General features: G+C 39.0%; 2 protein-coding genes across 4 annotated transcripts; one reads left to right on the plus strand and one right to left on the minus strand.

Moving 5' to 3' along the window:
* Positions 1–208: 208 nt before the first annotated feature.
* Positions 209–5,453, minus strand: LOC114662311 (putative zinc finger protein 286B). Of its 3 annotated transcripts, XR_007936352.1 has the most exons (3): positions 5,093–5,453; positions 4,318–4,457; positions 209–3,336 (listed from the first exon to the last, which is right to left on the minus strand). XR_007936352.1 is itself a non-coding variant. In XM_051934469.1 (2 exons), the coding sequence occupies exon 2, from the start codon at positions 3,285–3,287 to the stop codon at positions 2,421–2,423; it is 867 nt and encodes a 288-aa protein (XP_051790429.1). In that variant the 5' UTR covers positions 3,288–3,336; positions 5,093–5,427; the 3' UTR covers positions 209–2,420. The 3 variants fall into 3 exon arrangements, 2 of the variants coding, with proteins under 2 accessions (XP_051790429.1, XP_051790428.1); XM_051934469.1 differs by lacking the exon at positions 4,318–4,457 and having other exon boundaries at positions 5,093–5,427; XM_051934468.1 differs by lacking the exon at positions 5,093–5,453 and having other exon boundaries at positions 4,318–4,907.
* A 2,978-nt stretch (positions 5,454–8,431) lies between these two features.
* On the plus strand, positions 8,432–14,793 carry LOC114663001 (zinc finger protein OZF-like). The gene is made up of 2 exons (XM_028816762.2): positions 8,432–8,770; positions 12,649–14,793. Exon 2 carries the CDS (start codon positions 12,769–12,771, stop codon positions 14,128–14,130), a length of 1,362 nt encoding a protein of 453 aa, XP_028672595.1. The 5' UTR covers positions 8,432–8,770; positions 12,649–12,768; the 3' UTR covers positions 14,131–14,793.
* The last annotated feature ends 1,677 nt before the right edge of the window (positions 14,794–16,470 follow it).

Genomic DNA, 16,470 nt, shown 5'->3' on the forward strand with positions numbered 1-16,470 from the left:
GCTTTAATCCTCACATTAAGTACCACTACAATTTAAAATCACAGATCATGTGAATGTTGTGGAAAGGCATCAAAATTTAAGGTGAAGATTTGTTTTTCACTAATTCAAAACAATTTCCATAAACGGAAAAATATCACCACCACAGCAACCTACCATGAGCTTGCAATGTAGTAGAAATTGAAAATAAGACAAGTGTGCAGACTTATAGCTTAATGTATTGTTTTACTGAGTTTAAAAATGTTAACATCTGAATCAAACAAGCAGTGACAAATTAAGTCAAAGAGAATAACCAGCAGAGGCAGCACAGCACTAGCTGGTGGCTAAGCAAGGACAAGTTCAACAAAAACCTGCAGCCACTACAGCCCTCCATAAAACTGGGTTAGATACTTCCAAGGTTTGGTGTTCCTGGTAAAGAATCTTTTATTGCAGAGCTTCTTAAACTTTTTTCTCATGACCCAATCTTGCCCTTCTTAGTGTCTTCAAAACCCAGTCCATGAAAACCTTCAGATGGTAAGGGGGTGTGTCCCCCCGGGAGAATCACAACCAACAGTCATAGCAGAGGGGCGATAATCCCCCTTCTAGAATCATCACCGACATTCTTAGATGAGGTGGGCTCTTCCTTAGAGAATCACTGCCGACAGGCATAGTTTTCCCCATTGGAGAATCACTCTTGATTATCATAGTGCAGCACTGTTGATTGCTTAAACAATACACCAGCATAAATCCATCGCGAGACACTTCGCAAAACATTTTCAATAAATACAATGGTGAGTCGCAACACATAGATTAAGAAACTGTGTTCTACTGTGTGTGTGTATATATACAGACAGTATCTCACAAAAGTGAGTACAACCCTCACATTATTGTAAATATTTTATTATATCTTTTCATGGGGCAACACTGAAGATATGATACTTTGATACAATGTAAAGTAGTCAGTGTACAGCTTGTATAACAGTGTAAATTTGCTGTTCCCTTAAAATAACTCAACACACAACCATTAATGTCTAAACCGCTGGCAACATAAGACATGATTTTCTCAGAGACACTTTCATGTCCCACGAGACGAGACTTTGTACCAAAAGATTTAACCACGCCCGGGGCCTGAAATAAAAGACAAAGAGTAGACAACAAAGTAGAACGTTGCAAAGAATTCAAAAATGTTGGCGCAGTACTCATGCAGAGCAGGTTAGAGATAATGGAAGTATGAAAATTCACAAGTCTCAAAAAAAGGATAGGAAAGATTGCATTAGCGCAAACAAACAAATTATTACTCTGTGAAATAACAGAACAGGGAAAGAGATCGAATATAGTGTTTGGATTTAAACTAAGTCACAGACTTGTAGATTGTCTAATTCGTGTTGCCATCACGGGGGAAAAAAAAAAAGTAGTGTTTCTTCCCAATGAAGAGGCTTATCTGTGAGAATTAAAAGATTTGTTGCTTGATGAAAGTGAAATCCAGCAAGGGAAAATTTCAAGCCACGCGACACAAGAGCTTATGCAAAGAGATTTGAAAAAGTCCTGCCCACATAACCCCGCACACAGTTCAGTCATTTCTCATTTGTGTGAATGCTATTGTCAGACACATTTCTTGTAGAGAGAAAGAAATGATATTCACTCACAGGCAGTTATATGTTGCGTTGTCATGATGCAATTCAAAACACGGAATCAAAATTCAATGCGATATTGATGAAAAGGTAAAAATGAAAAGAGATTGAATATATGGACATAGCTGATATGACAGAAGTATGTAGATATTGTTTGGCTTTAAAATTTAAGTCAGAGACTTGTAGCTCATCTAATTCATGCTCATCAAGGAAAAGTAGTGTTCCTTCCCAATATCTGCGACTATCTGTGAGAATTAAAAGTTTTGCTGGTTGGTGAAAGTGAAACCTACATACACAAGCGACAGAGACGCGAATTTGCTGGCGTGAAGCGCAGGCGGGGGCGTTAGTGAGCAGGGGGTGAAGCCACCTAGTGTGTGTGTGTTTGTGTATATATATATATATATATATATATATATATATATACACACACACACACATACACACACATATACACACAGAGATATGTGCAATACTAGTCTTCTTATATTTAGATCTTCTCGATTTATGTACGTCCATTTCCAGTAACAGCCAGTGGGATCAACAGACTACTTTCTGGCTGCTTGTCTTTAGTAGATACATCTTCTGGTGTCAGTGCTGCTTCCCTCACTTGTCGTGATTTTTAGATTACTCATGTTTTAGGACTTAACACTGTTTTTCTTGCCATGCTATAAGTTTTTAGTCCTCAGTATCTCAAAACCTGCAAAGAGGTATATGGCCATTTTCCACTGGCCTATTTTTTTCCTATTGATGATCTGATGCCCTTCTTACCATTTATTGCTCACAGGACCTCCTGTCCCCAGAGTGTGTTTACCTTTACAGAGACATCCATGTTTCAGGGCTCGGCTCGCTTAACGTTGAACTTAAAGACCGACAAATGCGAATCCTATGGTTTGTATCAAGGTCAAATGTAGGACTGAAAAGTCTTCCAGATTCTACACATTTGTACCGTTCCTCACCATTGTGAGTTCTCTGGTGTGACGCAAGGCTAAAAGAATGACTGAAACATTTGCCACATTCAGCACAGCTATAAGGTTTCTCTCCAGTGTGAATTCTCTGGTGCGACTTAAGAGCAGATATTCGAGTGAAGCTTTTCCCGCACACAGTACAGCTGTGCGGTTTGTTTCCTGTATGACTGTTCTGGTGAAGCTTCAGGCCAGACAGATAAATAAAAGTCTTTCCACATTCACAACAAATGTACTGTTTGGACCTTTCCTGATTTGTCTGGTCTTTCATCATATTTCGTCTCTTTTTGAAATTCCTTATATCTTCTGTCAGCCACCATGGAGTTTGCTGACTGGAAACACTTTCACATGTTTTAAAGTCCTCCTTGATCAAGGAGATTTTGGTATCCACTTCTTCAGTGTCAGACTCTTCCTTAAATGTGTGATGAGTGCAATCCAAAGACCTTGGTGAGATTTCTTTATTCTGATCATGACTCTTTTCATCTAAGGGCACCTCTTCTGGTTTTATGTTAACACAAACCTTTATTTCAGGGAGCTCTTCTTTAATGACTGGTGCCCCCAGATCATTAACCTCCTCTTTAATTTGGAAAGACTCTTCTGTGCTTACCTCCTCTTTAACACTTTCCATGCTTTTCCTTGTATGAAGGGACAGCACACACTCATAATCCTCTTGGCTGTACTCAAATCCTAGCTCTTTCTTGGGTCTATGGAAGGTCATACAATACTTCAGACCTCTGAACTGTAGCTCTGGTGCATCATTCCAGCTTCTGTGAAAAGAAAAATGTCAGAGACCTTCTTAACTATTGCCCTGATTTGGAGTTTATGTTGATTTTTTTTTTTTTTTTACAGTTTCACCTTGGCCTCTAAAAATGTGGGGATTTCATATGTTAACAAATCTGGTCACCACTTTGGTTTTTGAATCTGGTGCATTTTTGATGGTGTTTAAAAATACATTCTTCTCATACGTGGGGCACCAGAAGTCACACCAAGTGACATCATCAGCACAATGACTCATAAGCCAGCAGCACAAAGTGCTCGTCGTAGAAGTTTGTGGATACAATCTAATAGCCAACATTTTTTGCTTCTTGACTAAGACTTACATTTAATATTTTGGTTTTAGCTCTATTCATTATTTTGTGGTTTCTGCCTTTCTCACTATGATTTGTTACTTATGATTTTTGCCTCACATCTTAGCCAATTTTTACTAATTCTTTTCTTGTCATGTTTGATTTTGGCTAGTTTTTTTTTTTTTTTTACCATCCAGCTTCTGACAAGAGCTGTATTAAAAACGACTGTTGGTTTGTGCAGTCAGTTCAAGTACAACTGGCAAACACTTTTAACTAATATTGTATAGCAGAGTCCTGTCCTGCTTCTTCGATGACACAGAAAACTCTGTTCTTGTTAAACACACCATACACAATGAATTATGACATTGTATCTATGTGCTACATCAATTATGTTTTGAGATTTTTCAAGTAAGAAGGATGGAATGTTCAAGGATAGACTTACTAATCACGGCACGTATCGCAAGTTGATTAGCACATGCAAAGAAGAAATTTTACTACACGATAATAAAAACTATGGGACCTGGTCAGAGTTGAGATTGCATTTGAGGATGACTTTTTAATGGAAGGACATTGCAGGGTTTTTCAGTCATTTATCTAAGGTTAAAAATTGTGTAAATGTCTCTGTGAACAGTATCAAAGCTTGAATAACTAAAATAAGTGAAACAATCCAGAAAACTGTACCTAATTTCAATTTCAACAGAAATATCAGTGTGGGGTGGTAACACATTTTTTAGTGTTGCCACTTCACAGCTCCATTGTCTTGGGTTCAAATATAGGAATCACTGCACTTTAAAACTACCATGCTGCCAAAGACTTTGACACTGTGTGAACAAAAGCAGCCTCTTATGTTTGAGCTCAAATTGCAAAAAAATCAAAATGTATATAAGCTGTAGTACTGTGGCCCTCTACTTATAACCAAAACAGCGCATATAATGGAATGTGCGTGGATTCTACAACTTCACTGTTTCTCAAATGCGTTTGTCCCAATATTCTGTTATCTCCAAACACCTTACAGTCATGCAGGCCAGGATGATTGGTCATTCTAAATGGTATGATTGTAGAACATGTGCACCCTTTAATTATGTAAAGGGGCAGTAGGTTGATAAAAATATATATCTCCATAGATGTATAGTAAGGATAACGAACATTTCTATATAGTGCTCCTGACTTTAACCGTTTTAATTGACCAATCTTAAAATTATTTAAATTTGGTAATGACAGTCGAACATTTATACTGAATACATGATGTAAACAGTTTCATAAATAATTCTGATACAGTACACGTTTTTATTTTTTTTTTATCGTACGTACAGACAATGCAAAAAACTAGACTTTCTATGACATACTGTATGTGTGCTATGAGTGATGCATATTGCACCGGGTTAGTTTTAACACCATTCACTACAGTGACCATGGCTTCCAATTAACAGTTTTACGACTCTTTTTGACTACTTACGAGCAGCAGACCGATTACGATGTAACACGACATAATACGACGATGGCAAAGAGACAGGACGAAATGAGAAAACCCAGCGATCACAATGCAGTAGAAGTGGAGCTGCCGAACGCCCAACTCCATGTGAGCACTGATCGGGAAAACCAAGAGTACCGTCCACAGCTTACAGAGTCTGCAGACAGACCCCTCTCGGAAAGCATGAGCGTGCGTCCTACGTCACTCCGCTCTCACGGAGTGCGACCCTGCTGGCTCCGTGTAAATCAAAACGCTCCGATGTCATTAGCGTCTCAGAGTCTTATGGACATTAGTGCTCGTTGCACCCGAGAGTATGGGAGGAAAGAAATATTAAACAAAACACTCGCCTCGCGTTCCGGTCCCGTGTTTCCGGAGGACTCAATTGCAGTGAGCATGCGTTACTTCTGCACATGCGTCTTGCTTGACAGAATTAAATAACTTAAATTTCCCGCCGATATTTTGTGAGAATTTTGAAGTAATCTGCGGTTTCCCTAGTGTTTCTTAAACTATGGGTCGCGACAGAAATTGCGTCGCAGACATGTTGGAGACGGGTCGCCTCCGACAACTTTTTAACCAACGGTGCATAGTGAAAGGTAAAAGGAGAACAGGCTGTTCAAAAGTCCACATCTATCCAACGAACACAGGCAAGTGGTAACAGGGGCCACCTTCTATGTTTAGTGTGCATAGAGGAGAAAAGGTAGGAGATGTGGACCCACAGCCCATCTTCACTTACAATTAAAGGAACACAAATGCAGCAGACTGCTTGGACGAGTGTTGACAGCTTTAATATAATATAGTTAGCATCCAGAATGCCTGGATTTGGAAAGCAGTGAACAAAATTTCATCAACTAACTGTTGATCCCAAAATACTTTAAAAATTAAATATAATACCTCAAACACATTTTCAGTTTCTTGTCTTTTTTATTTAAGTGTACAGCTGTTATTGACTAACATTCAGTAACAATGACCAATAGGACTGTTTATTCCATATTTTGGGCAAGTAGTTTGAAAAAAACCCCATCCAGTCTCACAAGTATTCATATATCCTTGAAATATCATTTTGCACATATTAACAATAAATTCAAATATAAATCTTTACATATTATTTGCTTAGCAGAAGCTTTTATCCAAAGTGACTTATCTTAAGACATAATTCGCCTGCCTCCTGACTCACTCATGTCCGTCCGAAGCCGAATGCGCAGTCGCCTTCTGTGCACGTCTGAAGCCGAATGCGCAGTCGCCTTCTGCGCAGCTGCCCGAAAAACCTTACGAGACCAACATCCAGCCCCAACATTGTGGCAGGCGGCAGATTTACGGCCACAAAAATTCAAAGAGAAAGGCGACTTCGATTAATGCCCTAGAGGCCTGAAAGGCGATTTCGATTACAGCTCGAGGCCTAATTACACATTCTGATTCAATTACGCATTCATTCAATACGCCTATATCAGGTTTGTGGTGCTTATACTTATTACTATTCCATATTGTACTGGAACATTCATCATTCAATATTATACTATAGGCATGGAAAATTCATCAACTAACAGTACAAGCCTGTACAGTAATGAGTAAAGCGGACTACAATCATTACAAAACAACTTCTTCGTTACTTATCATTTGTTCTTAATACACTGCTGACACAAACTCGTGCCCGTTTCATCTTACGTTGTCGAAACGGGCTCTTTATCTAGTAAAAACATAATTAAGTAAGCATCAGTCTTGGGGACTGTTTGGAAATAAGTGTTATAGGACAAGGTTACAAAACCCTTCATCACAAGTAAATATTACAGAGCAAAATGCAGGTGAGTTACAATTCCTAGGTTACAAAACCAAACAACTAATATCAGTTAGACAAAAATTTACCAGACAAGGGAGTCTTCAAGTGCTTCTTAAACAGAGTGAATCAGCAGTTCAGATGAAGCTACACATGAAGATTCTGGACTGAAATTTGATAACTCGCAGAGATGACACTACCAGATGTTGCTCAACAGCAGACCTGAGTGGTTGAGAAGGAGCATCGGACCTCAGAAGTGTCTCCATGTAAATTGGTGCAGACCCACTGACCACTCTACAGACAAACATCAAGGATTTGAACTTAACATGTGCCGGTATAGTAAGCCAGTTTAGTGATCTGAGGAGAGGAGTGTTGTGTTCACCTTGAATGGTTGAACAGCACATGTGCCACTGCGTTTTGAATCACCTGCAGCACATGCCAGTACTACTGCAAGCAGAGAGCTGCAGTAGTCTAGAAGTGACAAGACCGAAGCGTGGACCAAGAGATGTGCTGTATACTCTGTCAGATATAGTCTGATCTTTCAAATATTGTACAGACTGAATCTGCATGATTGAGAGACCATAGCAACATGAAAATCTGTTCATCAATCACCCCTTTAAGGTTTGTACAGATTTGGTGGGTGTCAGCAACAGTGAGCCAAACTGAACAGAGATGGTTTGATGAACAGACAGAAGAGCTGGGAAAACAAAAAGTCCATCTTTGTCACGATGAACTGGAGATGCCATTCCTTCATTCAGGATGCAATGTCAATGAGACATGCAGAGTTTTAAGTTGATGCCATGCTGTCCTCTTGAGGAAACAACAGATATACATAGCTGTGTAGTATCAGCACTCACTGATAGGACCTACTGACCTCGAAGAGAGGGCCCAACACCAGTCTTTGAGGCACCCCAGTGCAGGCCTGCTGCACCCTTGACATCTCCTCACAGCAGAGCACACGGTTCTCTCGGCCAAAGAAGTAGGACTCAAACCACCTGCGGGCAGTCCCAGTGATGTCAAGGGCAGATATACTGCACATGATGGTCGTAAAGCAGATCACACAACTTAAAGGACTGAAAAATGAAATATCATTACTTATGTCCATGCAACAAACAATGAATATATGTATACATACATATACACACACAGTATATTGTATATTTTGGCAATAGGTTGACACAACTAACTAATACTGGTAATAGGAAATACAAGTTAGTAAGAATATCAGAACAGAAATAAGAGCTTATACCCGTGAAAAGTAATACTTGTCTGTCATGTCAGTAGGTTTCTCCTTGTTTTGCATTTACAGACTGTACAGTTTTGAGGCATTCTGTCAAAGTCGCAGGTTAAATCGATGCACTCTGTACCGCTCCAAGATGGCCGGTCTGTTAACGTGCCTAACTGAAACGAATGCGGCATCTGTGAATATCCCATACTATTTTTTAGGTATAGACACACGACATTTTATCAGTGCTCTCCAATTTGTACCTCTGGTGTGTTTTATTTTATGACTATATAATATTTCGTCTTTATTAACAAACAACACTTTCAAGTTTTACTGTTAATGACGGGAACTTCTACTGTAAATATACAGCGGTTTGAAAGAATTATTCGCGGGGAAAAAGTAATTTCAGTGTACGGAAGAGGGCGTGCGAAACGGATATTGGTTACATACGGCGTAATTCGCCAGCAGCGATTCCAGACCGGCAAAGCTGCCAGTCTGTGTGCTTTTGGGGAGAATCGGCGAGTCCAGCACCCTTTCTCACGTGCTCCCGGCCGTTCAGCATTCGGCTTCCGTAGTACCGCCTGCCGAGTCGTCATCAACCTTCTACCAGTCTGCTGTCCAATCTCGCCTGAATTGTGCTTCACCGTCTCAGTGCACCGACCCACAGGTTAGTGTTTTGCTCCTCTGTTTATTGTACTCCTGATCGTCTGTTGCTCGCAAGTAGGCAAACGCTTTTAAGATAGTTCGATCAAGTTTTCAGACTCGTGAGTGAATGCACCAAAACAGCATCCGCTATTAAAACCTTATCTCAAGTTCTAAGACTGCCGTTGCATAGTAGCAGCTTGTCACGAAATGTGCTCGTACTCTTTTACCATGAACACTACTGTTGTTAGTACACAATACTGTGATTTGGAATATTAGCATTTTGCACGTGTAAAACAACCGATTTTTATATATAACTCCTTTTAGGGATGCCAATTATGACATTAGTGCATAAAAGACGTCAGCTTCCCTCTCAGTCTGTATCTTCTTTTGTTCGTAATTTGTTCTTTAATAACGACGTTAGTTTAACCCTTTAGTAACAATTAAAGAACTGGACTCATAATATACAATTTTTTAGTGCTATAGATATGAGTATATTTATTTGTATTTTTTATAACATTAAAATTTGAAACTCCATAGCTTCAGTTTTTTTCCTTTTCCTTTTACTCTGCATATAGGTAAATTCAGTTGAAGTTTATGGATATATGTACACTGCATAAATAAATTCTTTCTGGCATATCTCCTGCAGAGTAATCCTTTTGGTACAATACTAACACAAAAAATGAATAAACAGAACATAATACACAAAATGTAAAATATTTACAGAGCCTATAAAAAGTATTCACAGACTTGCATGTTTATATATTTTACTGTTATACACTATAGAACCACAGTGGATTTAGGCTTTTTTTTTAATACACTAAATAACAGAAAAATATTTTAATATCAAAGTTAAAACATCTCTGCAATGTGGTTTACAAAAATGCAATCAACTGTTTTCTATTTAATAAGTACTCTCCTCCAGTGGCATCAGTAGGGAGACATTAGAGATTTTAGGTCTTGATCTTTTTTTGGGGTAATGTACAAGAATAATATTGGTAAGCTCCTGATCTTTTTGTCTATCTATTTGATTCGGCCACAATCATTTGTGTGAAAGGCAAAGGGGATCTTCAATTTTATATTGTTATATATTGGGCAGATGACCCCAAAGCTTCATAGGAGTTTTGCTCTCCTTTGGCAGCCATTAGAGACTTGAGTCTATGCGCACAAGGCACTGTCTCTTTCAGCTTTGCATATCTGGACAGTAGTTTTTTTTCCCCTCATTCTTCTTGGTCTGTCAGGTTGCACAGTGATTGGATAGATAGATAGATAGATAGATAGATAGATAGATAGATAGATAGATAGATAGATAGATAGATAGATAGATAGATAGATAGATAGATAGATAGATAGATACTTTATTAATCCCAAGGGAAAATTCACATACTCCAGCAGCAGCATACTGATAAAAAACAAATTAAAAAGAGTGAAAAAATTGCAGGTACAACAGACAATAACTTTGTATAATGCTAACGTTTACCAACACCCCCGCCCCCCCGGGTGGAACTGAAGAGTCGCATAGTGTGGGGGAGGAACGATCTCCTCAGTCTGTCAGTGGAGCAGGGCAGTGACAGCAGTCTCTCGCTGAAGCTGCTCCTCTGTCTGGAGATGATACTGTTCAGTGGATTCTTCATGATTGATAGAGTACATCCATAAATTTTCCCTTTGGACTGAGATCTGGACTCTGACTTGGCCACTCCAGAACATTAACATTGTTGTTTGTAAGCAATTCCTGTGTATCTTTGGCTTTATGCTTGGGATGGTTAACTTGCTAGGAAATAAATCTTCTCCAAAGGCACAAGTTTTTTGAAGACTGCATCACGTTTCCTCCAGGAAGTATTTTGCTGAATTCATTTTACCTTCTACCCTCACAAGCCTTCAACGGCGTGCTGCAAAGATGCATGCCTCTAGCATGATGCTCCCACTACGACGCTTCATGGTGGGGATGGTATGTTTCTGATGGTGCCTGATGGCCAAAAACTCAATTTTGGTCAAATCAGACAATACAATATTCTTCAAACCAACTTCAGAGTCTTCTCCATTTCTTTTAGCAAACTCTAGATGAAACACCTTTTTTTTTAAACCACCTTCCTAAAATTGTGAAGGTCCTTTCTTGGACCATTTTTGTTAGGTACTAACCACTGTATACTTGAAAACAATTGTCCAGCCGCTACAATCTGCCCCTGGACAAAGGCTCTAAGATCTTTAATGTGCTTGCCCATTTTTACTGTTTCAAACAGATCACCTTCAAGAACTAACTGTTCACATGCTCCCTAATTTATAAGCACCCCTTGATGACAGGGGCCATTGTAACATGATAATCAACATGATTTACTTCACCTGTCAGTAGTTTTAATGCAACTGATTGGTGTATACAACAATGAATTGAAACGCCATACAGATGGTCTCCATCGAACTAATGATGTGATTTCTAAAGCCAATTGGCTGCATCAGTGATGATTTAGGGGTGTCATATTAAAGGGTGGTGAATATTTAAACAACAACATTGTGTGTTTTACATTTTGTAATTAATTTAAACCACTTTGCAGAGATCAGTTTTCACTTTGATACTAAAGAATCAATTTGTTTTGAATATAATATTTTAAAAGGTGGCACAGTGGTAGTGCTGCTGCTTTGCAGTAAGGAGATTGTGGGTTCGATTCCCGGGTCCTCCCTGTGTGGAGAGCACTTTGAGTAGTGAGAAAAGCGCTATATAAATGTAAAGAATTATTATTATTATAAAAGCACACAGCAAACATGATAAACATGACAAACTTCTTCACTTGTTTGATTCCACCTATGAATTTTTTAATTAACAAAAAACTCAAAGTTGACTCCAAAGGTGCTACTGAGCTGCAAAGGGAAGCAGCCACAGGCTCCGTCAGTAGTCTGAAAGCTACAAACCCAACCAGGGAGAAAATGGCTTTATTACCATGAGATATATAGTACTGTGAAAAACTGCAGCTGATCCCACATTTACTAGACCACTATCTGTCTGAAGGTGTGTTACACTGCAATTGAAGTAGTCAGTAAATATACTGTGCCGGTGTGTAGTAATATGTATGTAGGCCTAAGTAATGCAGAAATCAAGGATTCGCAAACTTTTTTTTTTGTAAATGCAATTAGGAAAAAAATATTTAAATTTTACAGGAGGATCAAAGTTTTTTTTTGTAGACTAGATGCTAAAAGATCATGTTAGAAGCAAATTTTTGGAAACAACAATAATATTAGGCATTTTTTAAAGTTACATGTATGCAGTGCTTACATATGAACACAATTTATTAAGTATTTATAATTGTAATCGCTGTACATGGAAAATACCTTATGTCTAAACCTGGTAACTACAAGTGCTGTTTGTGGACACTATTTGAGAATAGTGCTATAAAAGAGTACAATAAATAAACAAAGCCTCAGTAATGGTCTGCTTTCTACAAGTTCTCAGATACTACCTTCAATAATTCCACTTACAAACCATGCTTAATCCATTTCAGTATTAGGATTGCAAGGAAATGGAGCGCATTTTGGAAGTATTGAGGATAAAGCAGAAGCTAAGTGGATCCTAAATTATTTATAGACAGCCAGATTTGAGATCCTAGTCAACTTACCCTGCACATAATTGGTAGGTATAAAGTAAAACGGGGGAACAACCTACAAACAAATGAGGACAACATGTGTTCTTCACACAGGCTGTGACTGAGCTGGGACTGGAGTAGGCAACAGGTGAATTGAATGGAAAAGTTGTTCTTCTTTCGTAAGGAGCAGTGAGTACCTGTGGTCTTCTTGTCATCTATGATTCATTTTAAATAAAATGAGGAAATTAAAGATTTTGTTGAGAAAATCCAAAAATACTTGAATATGCAGTATTTGTTATTTTAAATGTATTTATTGTTTGTGTTTTCACAGAATAGCCATTGATTAAACAAAGCTTGAACTGGCCCTGTCTTCTGGACTCTCTACCCCTTGGTTTATCCACAGTCAAGAGGAATGTGAGGAGAGCTTTTCTGTTCTTATAAAAAGGAAGGTATGGCTCAGAGACCAATTTGCTTAAAAGAGGAGACCATCACTCCAGAGTCCTTCACATTTAAAGAGGAGGTTCATGAGCAAGGGCTTCTGTGCCTAAAAGAAGAGGCCTCTGATATAAAGGTTTGTCACAATGTTAAACCAGAAGTGGGATCTTCAGGTGATTATGCCACATGTGACAGTCCAGTGGGGTCTCTGAGGTTCAGCTGCCAAGTAATCAAGGCAGAAGGTAAATGTGAAGATGCTCATGTAGAGAAAAATGAAATTGAAGGTCAAAAGGTTTCTGGGCTGAAGACACCATGGTGGATGACAGAGGATATAAGGAAATTCAAAAAGAAGCCAAATCCATTGAAAGACCAACCCCATCAGAAACGGAGAAAACTGTACAACTGTTTAGAATGTGGGAAAGGTTTTGATGCACTTAGTATTTTTAAAATACATGTTATTGCTCATACAGGGGTGAAGCCATACAGTTGTGCAGAGTGTGGAAGAAGTTACAGTCATCAGTCTGCCCTGAAAAACCACCAGAGGATTCACACTGGGGAAAAGCCACACAGTTGCAGTGAATGTGGGCAAAGCTTCAGAGAGAAGAGCAGGCTTAAGATCCATAAACGCATTCACACTGGAGAAAAACCATATAGCTGTGCAAAGTGTGAGAAGAGCTTCACTTACCAGTCAGGCCTACTGGCTCATCAGAGGACTCACGGAGATGGGAAAACACACATTTGCACTGAATGTGGAAAAAGCTTCAGTCACAAATTCAAACTTAAGGCACACAATCAAATTCACACTGGACAGAAACCACATGTGTGTGGTGACTGTGGGAAAAGCTTCCATTATCCTTCTGGCCTTAGAGTTCATCAGAGCATTCATACCGGTGAGAAACCCCACACTTGTACTGCCTGTGGGAAAAGCTTTGTTCAGCCATCTGCCCTTGCGACCCACCAGAGAATTCACACTGGAGAGAAACCATATAGTTGTGCTGAGTGTGGGAAAAGCTATAGGTATGCCATCTGCCTCACGATACACCAGCGAAGCCACACTGGGGAGAAACCCCACGTTTGTAAAGAATGTGGGAAAAGATTCATTCACACAATCAATCTGAAGGTGCACTTGAGGACTCACACTGGAGAAAAGCCATATGGTTGTTTGGAATGTGGGAAAAGATTTACTCAGCCATCTTCCCTTAAGTCACACCAGAAAATTCACATGGGAGAGAAACCACACACCTGCACAGAATGTGGGATTAGCTTTAATCATTTAAAGAATCTTAAGTCACACCAGAAAATTCATTCTCTTAGCAGGCCAAACACTCAAGGCAAACATAAGAGAACAGCAATACGACCAGTCAGGACTAATAAGTGAGGTTGACCTCTGTCTTGAAACTTATGGTGATGTTAAACCTCAGGAGAAGCTGTTGAGCATGTGGAAATTTTTTGTCATTATTCCACCCTCAGAATGCATCAGACTATTCAATTAATATACTATGGAATGATTCAGTTTTCCAGACATTTTTTGATCCATCATTTTTTTTTCCTATTTGCTCTTCCAGGTCAGAGCTGCTAGACAGACTGCACCACCCTCTCCTCAGCTAATACTTTCTACAATATCTTTGCAATTTATATGCTATTTGAGAAATGCAATCTCTCCTCCATTACTTGGATCTGCCTTTAGGCCTACACAAACTGGAGAAGCAGCAGATATACCCAGAGGTCTTACCATATTGGCATCACGGCAAGTGAATTAAATAACACTACATAGGCACCTCATTTTGTCTACTTGTACTCTCAACCTCATTCTTTCTGTCACTGAGAATGGCTCCTGACAATGTGTAAAGATGGAATTTAGACTGACCTGTAAACTGTAAGACTGGCCTAAGGAGTCATCTTCCACTTTTCCAGAACTTTCTGGGGCACTGAAACCAATTATGAAGCAAACAAGAGCCTGAAGAACTTCAACTCCTCCACCTATGGCAGCTGCTACAGTTGTCTTAGAATCCAATGGTCTAGTAAGCAAAGGAAACATAAAACACAAGTCTTTTTTCCATTATTATTTATTGCTCACTTGTTATGATATTATTACAGTTACCTGCTCACTAGAAGATAGAGTTTTGTTGCCAGTATACAACAAGCCGTGGGTTTTCAAACAGAAAATAAATTTGCAAAAATCTAACCTATTAAGCTGAATGTGTATTTTTGTGTTCTTCTAATATGAAATTCCACACCCTTTGCAGTTTCCTCATTTGTATGGGGTGATCATAGCCGGCGTTTCATTCTGAAATATTTTCCAGTTTGGGAACTTAATTTAGTGACTATGCCCTAAGGAAGTAATTTTAGGACATGGCATAGATGTCCAAAGTTGCTCCCCATGGTGGGTTTAATCAGTGAAATTTTGGGGCCAGAATTATTCCACCCAAGTAATTTATTTAGTGACCCTAACTGTACTTTATTTCAGCCTGGGCAGCTGGCTACTTCTATAAAAATTAAGTATAGAGTGTGGTACACTTTATAATAAAATCAGAAAGGGAAATAAAGGAAACTCAAGATACTATAAGCAAATGAAAGAGTATTATGCCTAATGCAAAGAAAAGCAGTAAGAATATGCAGAGGTGGCCAGGGGCCTCATGCATAACGCCGTGCGTAGAATTCGCACTATAACATGACATAAGCACAAAAGCTGAAATGTGCTTACACACAAAAAAAACCAGATACATAAATCTGTGCAAATGCCAGTTTCCACGTTCGTCCACTACATAAATCCCGGTCAGCGTGAAAGTTAACGTACATGCACGCGCCTGCTGCCCCACCCCAACTTCTCCCAGAATTACGCCTCTTTGAATATGCAAATCAATATAAATAGCCCTTAAGCTCAGTGTTCTGTGAAAAGGCAATGGTAAAAGCACGAGGGAAAATAGAATTTCAGCGAATACCAAGTGGAGGCAAGGAAAAACATACTATTTGTTAGTTTAAACAGTGGTATAAACAACTAAAGGAAGATGATCGAGTGACCTAGCGTGTCGGGAAACTCGAAAGCTCAAGTTCACACAATCGCACAGTGCCCGAAATAAAAAGAAGTTGTCAGATATCAAAGTCGCCGTGAAAAGACGAGTCGTAGCCCACCATCTGAGTGTCATTTGAAAGCTTATTAGGGTACAGAGAAAAAAAAAAGGCACACAGTGGTAAAAAAGTACGAAATGTCAACTTTAATCTCAAAATTTCCACTTTAATCATTAAAGTAGACCATCATAAACTTCTTCTTAAAATTGTGTGATTTTCTAGTTTCTCAAATCCCATCGTAACTAAAGTAGCATGTTAAATGCTTTGTTTTGTATTTGATCTTCAATGTGCTCTGTGTGTGTGAAACACTACGTGCTTCCAGGCTTTCTCTTCATCCGACAGGACGCAGAATCCATTACATTCGTGATATTACAGCTCTCTGAATAATTAAAATACTGAGATGTATACATGATATCATTTTCATGATGATAGGAGTTAAAGCATGTTATTAAACATGGGAACATGGTGGTGCAGTGATTGCTCATGTCTCATGCAAGATGCTTTATGCGCAATGCGTGATCTTCAATGAAATACTTTATTGTAGCAGTACTGTCTCTTTCAAACGTACTAACCTACAATTCCTGTCCTTACTTTTCTTTCTCCAAATACCCAATCGCCATACAATCAGCTCTGTAATAGACGTTAAGCC

This window comes from Erpetoichthys calabaricus, chromosome 12 (genome assembly GCF_900747795.2).
Source record: "Erpetoichthys calabaricus chromosome 12, fErpCal1.3, whole genome shotgun sequence".
NCBI lineage: Eukaryota > Metazoa > Chordata > Cladistia > Polypteriformes > Polypteridae > Erpetoichthys > Erpetoichthys calabaricus.

Excerpts from the sequence above, each read along its gene's own strand:
- LOC114662311 (XM_051934469.1), bottom strand. The coding sequence starts at position 3,287 with ATGACCTTCCATAGACCCAAGAAAGAGCTAGGATTTGAGTACAGCCAA.
- LOC114663001 (XM_028816762.2), top strand. The coding sequence starts at position 12,769 with ATGGCTCAGAGACCAATTTGCTTAAAAGAGGAGACCATCACTCCAGAG.